Source organism: Ictalurus furcatus, chromosome 6, assembly GCF_023375685.1.
Source record: "Ictalurus furcatus strain D&B chromosome 6, Billie_1.0, whole genome shotgun sequence".
Lineage (NCBI taxonomy): Eukaryota > Metazoa > Chordata > Actinopteri > Siluriformes > Ictaluridae > Ictalurus > Ictalurus furcatus.
The window spans coordinates 4143459-4156884 of NC_071260.1; the positions used below are offsets into that span (position 1 = coordinate 4143459).

The 13426-nt window shown below is 36.7% G+C and overlaps 1 protein-coding gene across 1 annotated transcript in view; it reads right to left on the reverse strand.

The window, feature by feature from the left end:
• ttn.2 (titin, tandem duplicate 2) overlaps positions 1-13426 on the reverse strand; it is a 177049-nt gene that overhangs the window by 102285 nt on the left and 61338 nt on the right. The window contains exons 71-93 of the mRNA XM_053626263.1: positions 13008-13298; positions 12540-12827; positions 11954-12079; positions 11526-11799; positions 11245-11431; positions 10937-11023; positions 10026-10293; positions 9550-9810; positions 9018-9227; positions 8827-8904; positions 8705-8731; positions 8517-8573; positions 8375-8425; positions 8060-8110; positions 7623-7694; positions 7327-7398; positions 7039-7119; positions 6730-6780; positions 6121-6315; positions 5856-5972; positions 4416-5366; positions 4114-4224; positions 1881-1961 (exon numbers count right to left, since the gene is read on the reverse strand). Of these exons, the coding sequence (XP_053482238.1) occupies positions 1881-1961; positions 4114-4224; positions 4416-5366; positions 5856-5972; positions 6121-6315; positions 6730-6780; positions 7039-7119; positions 7327-7398; positions 7623-7694; positions 8060-8110; positions 8375-8425; positions 8517-8573; positions 8705-8731; positions 8827-8904; positions 9018-9227; positions 9550-9810; positions 10026-10293; positions 10937-11023; positions 11245-11431; positions 11526-11799; positions 11954-12079; positions 12540-12827; positions 13008-13298 (3987 nt within the window). The remainder of the gene's footprint in view (positions 1-1880; positions 1962-4113; positions 4225-4415; positions 5367-5855; positions 5973-6120; positions 6316-6729; positions 6781-7038; positions 7120-7326; positions 7399-7622; positions 7695-8059; positions 8111-8374; positions 8426-8516; positions 8574-8704; positions 8732-8826; positions 8905-9017; positions 9228-9549; positions 9811-10025; positions 10294-10936; positions 11024-11244; positions 11432-11525; positions 11800-11953; positions 12080-12539; positions 12828-13007; positions 13299-13426) is intronic.

A 13426-nucleotide genomic window follows, 5' to 3' on the forward strand; every position in this document is an offset into this window, starting at 1 on the left:
ACTGTTTCTTCAATTTCTTTTGGATTCCAAAATTCATTCTTTCTAAGGCTTTCTGTTTTTGTTGTGTCCATCAGCTTTTCATCATCTATAATCCTGCACTGAATATCTCTCTGACTCTCTGCCTTGAGAATGGGGGACCTGTCTTTTTGAGGAAAATCTTGTCTTTCCTCTTTAGTTCTTGCATCTGTCAAATTGGGCTTACTTTTTTTAAGATCTGCTGACACGCCTGTCTGAGTATTTGTTTCAGGTTTGGTAGCTGTAGATTTGATCCTGCTTACAGGCTGGACATCTCCAGTTACTAAAGCTTGATCTGTTAGTTCTACTGAAGCTATATTTTTTGCCAGTGGCTTGTCTCTTTTTGATGTTACTAAAATATCCTTTAGATTAGAATCAGAGTAAACCTCATCGACAGATACCTCTTGACTTTTGCAGGCTACATTTTCCAGTTTGTCACTATCAACCAAGGAGTATAATATCCTTTTTGACATAGCCCCCTTTCTTTCGTGGTCTTTCACTGGTACATTCTTTTGAATATCTTCATCCATACAATGTTCCCCTGCTTCTTGTTCCCCTACTTTTTCCATACTTCTACTAATACTTGGAAGGTTCTCTAATTTGGGGATCTGATCGTCCTCTAAATTATTTTTATTAGTGCTGATCTTTCTCTCTAAAATACCCATGGCTTTCTTTATACCTTTATCTTTTTGGTTAAGCTCTTTTCCGATTTTTTGAATATTTTTCATTGTATCGCCAATAGATTCTACTTCGGAAGATGTGTGCGTTACTGAAATCTTTTCCTCTGCCATTTGTCCTTTCTTAGTATCACTCTGAGTATCTGATGTGATTACATTGCTAAGAGCTTGGAAAGGAATTTGATGATCTTCATTGACATGTCTATGGAAAATGTCTTCTTCCACTGTACCCATCAGTCCTCTCTTTATGGACTTGTTTTTATTAAGAAAAGCCTCCTCCTCAATGTCATTGTCTTCACTTATTCTCTCACAAGTCACTTCTTCTGGCTGTAGAGGTTCTTCTTCAAAATAAGCTTTTTCCATCATAAGTGACGTGAGTGGTGTTTTTTCTATAAACACCAGAGATTGAACTTTTGTCTGGAGATTCAACGAAGATGCTTGGGGTTCTGAGATGCGTATCCAGAAGAAAATAAGATGTTTTTAAGAGGCATATATATCATATACTACAAATTGGCAAAAAAAATTATATTATGTATTTTTGTACAGTCTTGATAAGACTAGGTTAAAACCAAAGCCAAATTTAGATAAGTCATTATACAGGATCTATAGGTCAAAATACCTCTTTCTGTTGGTGTCTCTTTTCTCTGAGAAGTCATTTCAGCTACAAGAATAGATTTGGGTAAGACTGCTTCTGGTCTCATGCTGACATGTGTATCTTTAAAGAACAGTCAAAGTTTGACGGAAGATAAAATATTTATGTATTCAACTTCCTGAGTAAACATTTCAAATGATTTATAAACGACTGTACTACTTAAGGATCAGCTAAGACTCATGTGCAGAAATCTATGATCCAACTTGCACTATTACATAGACTTTTTTACACTGTTTCTGTATAACTGATGACATTTTTCTGTTATTTTAAAAAGAAATAGATAAACAAAGTTGTTTCTTTCATGTGCTATGGTATCTGTGCTAAAAATTAAATCCCATAAAAAGATTAAATGATTGTGTACATTAATAGACTCTCTTTGTTTGGGGTATTCTCACTTTTCATGGGTCACTTAAAACACAAAGTACAACCAAAGCACACACATGCAATGTACATAAGAAATCATAGAGTAAAATAACAAAGAATGAAAATTAAGAGGTTAATGAAGAAGATAAAGATGTTTAAAGCTCATGCTCTACCTTGGGCTTGTTTGACCTTCTCTGGAGAGACAAGAATTGAATCCAGTTTTCTTGGCAGCGCTTCTTTTGGCTCCAAAATAACTTAAAAGATTTAAATTGCTATTAGGTGCACGATCAAGAAAGATGCATAAGAAACCAATACAGATACAGAGGTTAACATATATAGTATCATTCTAGCGAATGAAAAGTTTTTAAGATTTTGGGAAAGGAAAAGTAGGAGCTTGGCACAGGCTTATACCCAGTTAAGAGCAGGCTTTTGCATGCCTGATTAAGAGTATGTACATGTAAGACAACATGTAATTCGAACAAACAGTAAAGATTTATATGTAAAGACTTCATTTTAAGAAATACATGTAAAGATAAGAAAGACAAGGCATTAAATGCCATTGTACCTTTTGAAGCAGTAACACCTTTTTGGAAAACTTCTCGGTCATCCTTTGCAGGAATAAGAGTATCCTCTTTCTTATGAGGCACAAATTCTTTTTTCTTCAGAGAAGGAGCAGATTTCTGAAGTGGAACATCTTCCTCCACTTCAGATTTAACACTAGGAATCATTGTTTTTTTAAGCTGAGGTTCTTTTTCAGAAGTAACAACCTCCATCTTCTTAGGTAGAAGTTTTTCAGGGACAGTTGTTATTATATCTGTCTTTTGTGACACTGTTTCTTCTTTCTTTGGAGTTATAAGATATTTTATTTCCTTTCCAATATCAAGTGTTATGTCAAGTTTTTGAGGTGCTAATTCTGCTTCTTTAGAAGTTAAATCAATTTTCTTTTTAAGTAGAACCTGTTCCTTTTCCTTTACTTGTGGCTCACGTGTTACAGTTAGCTGTTGATGAGACAATTCTTGTTCTTTAGAAGTTATAGCAAATTCCTTCTTTTTAAAGAGAATATCTCCCTTTTCTTCTACTTTTGGCACAGGAGATTCCTTCAACTTTTGAGTTGTAAATTTGTCTTCAGAAGTTAAGATAAGTTCCTTCTTCTTAAGTGGAATGATGTCCTCTTCCACTGTTTTTGGCACATGTGTTACCTTAAATTCTTGAGGCTCAGTTTCTTCCTCAGAAATTAAGATAAATTCTTTCTTATGTAGAGCACCTCTCTTTTTGTCTATTTTTGACACAGGTGCTAACTTCAGCTCTTGAGACAAAGTTTTTTCTTCAGAAGTTAAGAAAAATTCCTTCTTCGTAAGTGAAATACCTTCTTTTTGTTCTATTTTTGGCACAGGTGCTAGCTTCAGCTCTTCAGGCACAATTTTTTCTTCAGATGTCAAGACAAATTCTTTCTTCTTAGGTGGAATACCTTCCTTTTCCTCTATTTTTGGTACAGGTGCTACCTTAAGTTCTTGAGGGACCATTTCTTTCTCAGATGTTACGACAAATTCCTTCTTTGTAGGGGGAATGTCTTCCATTTTCTCTGATTTCAGGACAGGTGCTACCTTCAGTGCTTGAGGTGCCAATTTTTCTTCAGAAATAAGTTCTACCTTAAGCTCTTGAGGGACCATTTGTTTGACTGAAGTTAAGACAAATTCTTTCTTATGTAGAACACCTGTCTTTTCTTCTATTTTTAGCACAGGTGCTACCTTCAATTCTTGAGACAGCATTACTTCTTCAGTAGTTAAAACTAATCCCTTCTTTTCATGTAGAATATGTTGCTTGATTTCTGTCTTAGGCATGGTTGTTATTTCTATTTGTTCTTTTTTAGTTGAAATGACATCTCGCTTAATGGAACTTATTTCCTCTTCTTCTGGTGTATGCCTTGGAGAAACTTCATCTTTTATTTTTGCTTTCTTCTGAGAAACCTCAGGTTGCCTAACTTTTTTAGGTAAGAGAGTGTCTTCTGGTTTAGAGACAGGCCCAATGTCTGTCCTAAAATGTGACATTTCTTCTTTATCTTTCTGTCCAGGTATGTATGAAGGAATCTCTGGCTTCTTGAAAGGTTCTAGCACTTTAAAAAAAACATTGAAATTAAAGAGAATTCATCCATGGGTCACCACACGCTTCAGTACTATAAGAGTTTGGCAGTGCAAATGTTAATATTTGTCATGCCAAATAGCAACCTTTTAATCTGAATTTGAAAGAGTTTTTAACACAAAAACAAGAAACAAGACAAACAATTCAATTCAACAAAGCGCCACTTGTTTTCCCCGTAAGAGCGTGGCTAATAAGAGGACAAAACAACACAGACACAGACGCATGCACAGAAGAAGATCTACTGACATAAATGTCATGAATTAATACCTTTTTGAAGAGATACTTCCTTAGGAGCCACAGTGGCTGGTTCTGGTTTAGTAGGCACTGCTTTTGGTGGTTCTGGATGAGTTGGTTTTGGTTTCTCTTCCTCCACATGAACTTAAAATGACACATATTGTGGTTTTAAGTCACACTTAAAGATTAAACATAGGCAGAGAGACAGAAGATAGGCTTCCCAATCAGAAGCTAGACAAAAGCACAGCACCACACAGTAGGTAAAGACACAAAGTTTTTGGGACAAAATTAGACATTAACCAACTAAGAAAGTATCACTAAGAAACAAAAACTACCTTTTGGTAGAAGTGACTCAGGTTTCTTCTCTGGTGCAGGTTTCTCCGGCTTGGCTTCAGGTTTAGGCAGAGGCTTAACTGCAGGTTTGGGTTCAGGCTTAACCTCAGGTTTAGGTTCAGGTTTGACCTCAGGTTTAGGTTTGACCTCAGGTTTGGGTTCAAGCTTAACCTTAGGTTTGGGCTCTGGCTTAACCTCAGGTTTAGGTTCAGGTTTGACCTCAGGTTTGGGTTCAGGCTTAACCTTAGGTTTGGGCTCTGGCTTAACCTCAGGTTTAGGTTCAGGTTTGACCTCAGGTTTGGGTTCAGGCTTAACCTTAGGTTTGGGCTCTGGCTTAACCTCAGGTTTAGGTTCAGGTTTGACCTCAGGTTTGGGTTCAAGCTTAACCTTAGGTTTGGGCTCTGGCTTAACCTCAGGTTTAGGTTCAGGTTTGACCTCAGGTTTGGGTTCAAGCTTAACCGTAGGTTTGGGCTCTGGCTTAACCTCAGGTTTAGGTTCAGGTTTGACCTCAGGTTTGGGCTCTGGCTTAACCTCAGTTTTGGGCTCTGGCTTAACCCCAGGTTTAGGTTCAGGTTTGATCTCAGGCATAACCTTTGGTTTGGGCTCTGGCTTAACCTCAGGTTTAGGTTTGATCTCATGTTTAGGCTCAGGCTTAGCCTCAGGTTTGGGCTCTGGCTTAACCTCAGGTGTAGGCTCGGGTTTGACCTCAGGTTTACGTTCAGTCTTAAGCTCAGGCTTGGCCTCCAACGTGGACTGTGGTTTTAACACAGCGACAGGTGTTAATTTGGGTTTAGATATTTGAGGCACAGGTGTTACATCCTTGCGGTCAGGAACAGCTTTGTATTCATCTACTTTAGGGACAGGTGTGATGAACGGTGCTATTTCTTCTTGCACTTCCTCTTTCTCTGGAGGTATATATGAGGGAACCTCTGGCTTCTTGGAAGGTTCTTGTACTTTGAAAGAACATTGAAGTTTAGCACAATGCTTTAAGAAAGCACTGTTTTAAGAATATTGACACAATCAGTATAAAATCATAAAGGAGAAGAGATCTTAACATGAGTCACAAGATTAACATACAAGACAATACTTCTCTGTGTAATATTTCAGTATATTGCATGAATGACAATTAAGCTAATTATGTTAGTAGATGATGACTGCACATCTATTTGATGTTTGTTCATTTGATTTAATTCCCAAATTTAATTTAAAGTTTATAACTTTAACATTGTTTTAACACTTGGATTTTTACTTAATTGATGAGTTTATTATTTGCATAGAAGAATTCTTAGTGAGAAGAAAACAGGACAAGGACAACAAGTCAACAAGTAGCCACTGAAAAAAAAACCCCAACATTTTCCCATAAGAGCGTGGCTGATGACAGTCAAATCAACACAGGCACATTTACAGCAGGACATTCACATACAATTATCATGTAATAATACCTTTTTGAGGGACTACTTCCTCAGGAACCACAGTGACTTGTGCTGGTTCTGGTTTGGTTGGTACTGTCCTAGGTGGTTCTGGTTCAGTTGGTTTTGGTTTCTTTAACTCCAAAGGAACTTAAAAGAGGATCATTTTTCTTTTAATTCACATTTCATAAAAGCAGACACTGTGACAAAGAAGATTCACTTCCAAAGTGGAAGTAGGACAAACATACAGCATCACACCTAAAGCACACAAAAACACAGCTTGAGTGACAAAAACTACCTTTGGCTGGAGGTGGCTCAGTGTCCTTCAGAGGTACAGGCTTCAGTACAGGCTTTGGTTCTAGCTTCTTTTCAGGTGTAGGCTCAGGTGTGGCCTTCAGTTTGGGCTTTGGTTTAGTTTCAGGTACTGATGAAGGTTTAGGTGTAGGTTCTTTAGGTTTAGGCTCTGGAACCACAGGTGCTACAGCTTCTGGCACTTTTTTATGGAACACAGAATGTTAAGAAGCTGTAAGACTTTGGAAAGAATCATTTTAACAAGGGTGGACAATGCTTTTTGACAGCCATATAGAAAAAAATACATGTCCTATACAATAAATAAGAGACTCAACAGCAAATCTGACAAACCTGATCACGACACAACACCAAAGACTATATATCAGACTACTAAAAACTATATAGAGCAGAATAAAAACAGAAACACAAAAGTATCATCACAACACATAAAATAATTCCACTTTGTTTTGACAGACAGAAAAAGACCACACTGTGTATGTCTAAGCAGACTGTGAATAAAAATATGAAACAGTCAAAGATTCAACAAAAATGTAAATGCAAGTACAAAACTAAACATACTATTTGACTAGTAGAAGTTAAAAGACTGGACAAATACCTTTCTTGGGAGCAACCTTGGTTGGCTGAGGAGTAGGTACCTCTTCGTGTTCTTTTAAGATATCGAAAGTAGAAATTCACAAAGAAAACATTTTATTGAATTTAACAAAACAACTAAATATTTTATACTTGTATTTCAAATTTACAAACATCTTAGGACAAACATTGGATTAAAGAAATACAAAGTTAAAAGTGTTCAAATATAAAACTTCATATAACTTGACAGATATCTTACAAAGGACAAATCAACAAAACTTTGACAAAACAGCACCAGAAATAGAACATGAATAAATGACATTCACAATATTACCTTCTTTAGCGGGAAGTACTTTTGGTTCTTCCACTTTGAGTGGTATGACTTTTTCTTCTTTAGGCTTCTTAGCTTCGGGTACTTGAAAATGTTTTCCAATATATTTTTATTATTAGTTATGAAGAATCATTCATTTAAGGTAGCCAAAGACAAACAATGCAAGAGGTAAAACATTGAAAAAAAGAAAGATACACTCAAGAGACTGGACTAACAGACCCAAAAACTTGTAACATGTGATTTGTTTGTTTACACCATGGTACCATACATAACATGGAGCGTTTTGTATACCTTTTAGTGGTGCTTCTATCCTTTCCTCAACTGGTACAGGTTTCTCCTCTGGTTTCTCAATCATCTCAGGAACTTGAAGAACAATGAATACATTAGATAAATAATACATTAGATTCTGTGACATCCATGATTGTTCAATACCAAGTAGGTTACTCATTTCAAATAAAACATTGATATCGGTATAAAAAACAAACATACAGATACTTGTGCTTAGTTTGGGGGGAAATAAGTATTGAAACATCCCTAATGTTTGCCAACACAGAGCAGCCAACATTCTTTTATCATTCATCTTTTACCTTTGGTTGGTACTACTTCTCTCACTCCAAGTGCCTTCCTCTCAACAATCTCTTCCACAGGAATTCTTGGAGCTGTTGGGACAGAAAAATGTACTTAGAATAATGGGAAATCACAAATGTTTTAGATAAGACATTTAGATAAGGAGGTGGATAACATGGAATAAGTCACACGTACTTGACGACGAAACACAAATGACACATGGGTAAGATCAAGATGTTACACAGATGAGAAGAAACACATTACATGAACTTTGTTGAAGAGGCACATCGCAAGGGCTAACATACATTTAGAAAAGGACCCGGTGGGAATTTTTGAAGACACCACGGAGAACAATCAGACAAAGACAAATGGTGAGATTTTGGTGAAAATCAAAGAGGGTTAGTCTGTCCTTCTGATTTAAAATGAAAGGATGAGAACGGAAAGCTCTCACTGATACCTGTAATAGAGATTTCCTCTACTATCCTTTCTTCCGTACTGTACTCATACCCTGGTGAAGAGTGACAGTTCATTGAAAATGTTTAAAATACTAAAGGAACCAAGTAAATCGTCAAGTTCATTTAAGCATTTTAGTTTTTAAATCTGGTGATGTTAATTGGTTATTTGTTATTCACAATCTCATACTAATCATTTGTATTAATATTAATATAGTGGACGAGCAGATGAGGGTGATTTTTGTTAATATTGATGTGGTCCATTTTAGTGGATGATCTTGTAAAATAATGAATGAAGAGAGCTCAAGTATATGGTATACCTTGAATTTCCATCTTTTCTTCATAATGATAATATTCGACAGATGATTCAGCTTTCAGAAATAAAGGATCAAATTAGTGAGGGTGTGTTTATAAGAATTTAGGATTTTTAGAGCTAAATTTATATTCAAGTCCCTTTCTTACCTTCGATAGTATATGCAGATGGTGCTTCAGGGACTTGTATTGATGAATCAGGAATATCTGGAGGGTTTTAAATATTAATTTAATTTCTAGAGAATATAATTTGAATATATCGGATTCTTAGGATAGCTGTAGCATAGTTAAGTTTACTATATAATGGTATAATGGGCTCTTTGGATGAAAATACTTACCATAAGGCACCCTTCCTACATCAATGTCTGTGAAAGGAGGTAAAGTAAAATAGTGTTATAGACATGCACTGGAATATGCACGTTCCCTGAATACTAACAGGTGCTAACAGGATTGTACAGACCTTTCCCTGACAGGTAAAGCTCTGCTGTGCTTTTGGCTTCGCCTCTGGGCTCCAATCTGACAATCACTGAATATACGCCTAAAGAATTTTTCATCAGATTAGTTGGGTCTGTTTTGAAACCAGACGAATATTACGATGAAAATCAGAGAGATAAAAAAAATGGAATCCAGCAGGATTTCAGCTGGACAAACCTTCATCCTCCGACGTTACATTGCGGATGATCATAAAGTGGCGTCGGCCTTCGCTCCTGAATGTATATTTTGGGCTTTCTTTAAGCTCCCATGTGTCCTTGTACCATGTTACAATTGCATTGTCAAAGGACACTTCACATTCAAAAGTTGCAGACTGTCGTTCCCGAACCACGATGTTCTGGATGCGTTTAGTGAAATGTATTTGCTCCGCTAAAGAGAGATGACGCAAGATTGTTGGTTAGGAAGCCTGCTTTGCTTGACATAAGGTATACACAAACATGAAGACTTTTCATTAAGGTTTCTCAGTCATCTTTAAAGAAAAAAGATCAAAATGCTCTTCTATTCTCCATTTTCAGTTATCCATGGGATCCATACAAAAAAAATTTAAAAGAACATGAGGATGGTTCAAACATTCAAGAGAAGAGTGCTTTGCCCAACAAAGACTTTCAAAGATGAAGATGGAAGAGGTTAGTAAATGGTCTAATTTTTTTTTTAGATGATAAAATTGTGAGTTTGATGACACGATACACACCTTCAACCCAAAGATTTGCCGTTGTTTCAAGGTTTTTATATTTGCAGGTATATTCTCCTTGGTCTTCAGGCCTAACGTCTTTAATTGATAGCTTCTGAGTGTAATTGGCCACAGAATATTTATACCTGCCATGAGGCTCTAAAAGCTTTCCATTTTTAAACCACTGGGCCTTTGCATTAGGTATGGAGAACTGGCATGCGAGTGTACAGGTTTGGCCTTCCTTACCAGCAACATCCTCCATGTGCTGTTCCACTTCACCTTCTGTAAGAAAAAAGGAGAATACAATAAAATCCCACACTCTTAGCATCGAATGGAGAAATGTTTCAAAAAGTAACAATGTTAAAAGTTTATTGAAATTAGAGCTAATGGCTCTTTAAATCTAAATACAAGTTTTTATTTGCAGAGGTAGCCATGTACCATTGTTTATCTGAAGGATTTCTACAAGAAATAAGCCATATCTGAAATACAGTACATACCCAACACTGTCAATTTGGCACCGGAGATATGTGGTCCACATACAATGCGATAACTGCCCTCATCCCGGGGCTGGCAATTCTTGAGCTTTAAGATGTGGCGGTCACCAACAACTTTAATCTCATACTTGTCACTTGTATCAAGTTTCTGGGTTCCTTTGTACCAGGACAGCGTTATCTCCGGGTAGTTGATTTTGATCTCACATTCAAACACAGCGTCTTTGTTGGCAACTGTAGTCTGGTCAGTGATGTCTCTGATCAGTGTTATAGGCTGCGTGTAAAAGACAAGAAAAGAATGGGTATGCGTGAGTAAAAAGAAATAAACATACCACATATACACAGACACACAATACACCACAGAACTGTTCAGAACATTCTCAAATCTTGTTGGTCAGACTGTGTTGTTTAATTTTCTTACAGCAGCTATGACAGTAGCTGCAAGCCAAATCATATGTTTATATTAATGTAGTTCTTTTAATATATGGTTGTTTCTATAGTAACTTATTCACGGGGTGTGTATGGTAGACACTACACATAATTTATGTATAATAATAAACAGATTATTAAAAAATCGTAGGTTAAAAATGTATATATGTTGAAGCTTTCTGTAAGGAAACATTTATTTAACATTTATGAAAGGATGTTGTTGTTTTTTTATAATGTTAATAATTTAAGAATGTAATTGTAATTTCTGTGGTATAAAAGGAATAAAACATGTCTGGACATAATGTTATAGGAGATCAACTTAGGGGTAGTAACCATAACTGGGTAGCTTCACACCACCCTATCACTGATTGTTTTATAACAGTATGCCTCATATACGGTGAAATATATATAAATTTTGATATCAAATTAGTCATGTGTACAGAACAACATTCATGAAACTGTGCTTATAAATAAACACATAGTCACACCTCAGTTTGCTCCATTCTCTTCTGTAAATCAGCCACAAGTTTTGATAGATCCTGTTCGTCTGACTCACGTCTTGTATGTTCCAGTTCCTAAAACCAAGACAATAAAGCATCAAAAAGGAAGACAAGGCAACAGAATGAAGCACCGCCAGTTTCTGTGGTGTCTCTGGTTTACTCCCTGTATTATCAGCTGTCTACAGGCAGCACTTAAAAGAAAATACATTCTGATAAAATCTTAACAGAATAAGGTGCAAACATTCTGTAAAACAACAGTTGAATCGAAGTCATGAAATTTACAGTAGACGACTCACAGGTCTTGCCCTTTGTTCTTCTTCTTTCTCCTTCTTTAGAAATTCAATGGCTTGAAGAAGGCCACGGTAGTCTGTGATGCCGTACATACGTGCATATTTCTCATACTCTTTGGGGTCCACATTTCTGAGCAGCTCAACAATATTAATGTCCTTCTCCTCTTTGGGGCTTTTCTGTTTTGAGGGTGTCCTAAAAGCGAAAATGATCGTTTAGTTGTTCTATCTTATAACTAAATGCATGCATATTTAATAAATCATAAAAGCAACATTAAACTCCAGCTCACTTCTTCAATGTGACCATTTCAGGTGTAATCTCTTTCTTCTCAACAACAGTCAGATCAGTGCTGGATTCAATTTCTCCATGTTTATTTGATGCTACACATCTATACTGTCCAGCATCCGATTTGGTCACACCTTTGATCTCCAGCTTGGCATCTTGGTCCTTCTGCACAATGGCAATGCGACCACCATGAGTCATCTGCCTCCATTTGCCCTTCATCCATTTCACATTAGGAATGGGATCACCGCCAACCTTGGCAATGAAGGTCGCAGTGCCCTCTGTAAATACATTAAAGATATGTTTGAAGAAAGAAGAAAGTATATTTTTCCAAATTTAACACCCTTGGTAGGTGCTTTGCATCAAGGCCCAATAATCTGGGACTGACCATTCAATTTAATCAAGATATTAAATAAAAAATATTGGGGTACTTACTCTCAGTGATATGGACACTCTTGGGTTCCTCAATGAAGAATAAATTGTCCAATTTCTTAGCTGGTTCAGGAGCTGCAGGTGCTGCAGGAGCTGGAGTGGGCGCAGTAGCAGGAGCTTTTGGCTTCTCTGTTAATTAGGATTACATGAAAAAAAATATGATAGATAGAGATAATAATAAGACCTGTAGCTATTAGATGGACATAAGAGGGCTCAGAGAGACAACTATCCTTTAAAGACAGCCTAGTGGCCTTACTCTGTAAATAAGTCAAGAATGGCATCAAAACCACTGCAAGAAACCTGTAACTTGACATATTTGGTATTACTAAATAAGGGATACCTTTGCTTACTTTTGATAACCTCACATGAGTGAGGAACTGAAATTTAAGTCATACTTATCATGACATATAACATTAGTAATTAAGAAAAATTCAGATTTAGTGTCACAAAAAAAAGACCTAAATGGTAGGATAAAGCTTTTAGAATATACCATTACAAATAGTGCATATATAAAAACGTGCGTATGTAAAAACAGTGTGTAAAAATACTGTGCATGTTGTTGAAAAACCATGGATTGGGAAAGAAATACCTTTAATAGTAACTCTGGACTTGCAGAACTCACTACCAGCTTCATTGGTTGCCTTACAGAGGTAATCTCCTGCATCTGTCTTAGACACATTAAGCATTTGTAGTGTAGCGGTACCATCTACAAAGGTGATCTTGGTGCTGGCAGAGGACATCAACTCCCTTCTGTCCTTCATCCACTGAATTTTCAGAGGTGGAGAGCCACGTACATGGCAGCTAAGTGAAAGTGTCTCACCCTCATTCAGTGTCACAGGTTTAAGAGGCAAGTCAAAGCTCGGAGGTACCGCCCGCTCTGCATTACGAAAGTGAAGAACACAAACCACAATGAAAGAATAAAAAAAGTTGTGTTAATAGAATGTTCTAAAAGTATAAACTGCGGTAATTTACAGTTTGACTTTATGCAGGAATTAGATTTGCAACATTTTAGAGAGAGTGAAGTGTTTGTAAAGGTTGCAAAAATCCATGCAGTCACCTGTAATATGAGCCAAAACCTGGCAAGAAGCAGAACCAGCCTCATTGGTGACTTTGCATGTATAAGTACCACTGTCTGAGCTGGAGGAACTCTTTATCACCATCACAGCCATGCTGCTTTTGAAGGTCATATCATATCTGTCAGAGCTGAAGATTTCTTTGTCATCTTTATACCAGTTGATAATCATGGGCTGTGATCCAGCAACACGAGCCTCAATCTTCACCAACTTGCCCTCAGTATCCTCAAGGGTTTCTGAAGGCTTTTTGGTGAAGCTTGGTGGAATCTTTTGTTCTAGGAATAATAATCAATCATGTACATTTAATTTAATGTATTATAACAATACATAGTATTGCAAATTAGCACAAACGACACCAAACATGAAGGGTTTAGTAGTTTGCAGAATCACTTTTCTGTTGACC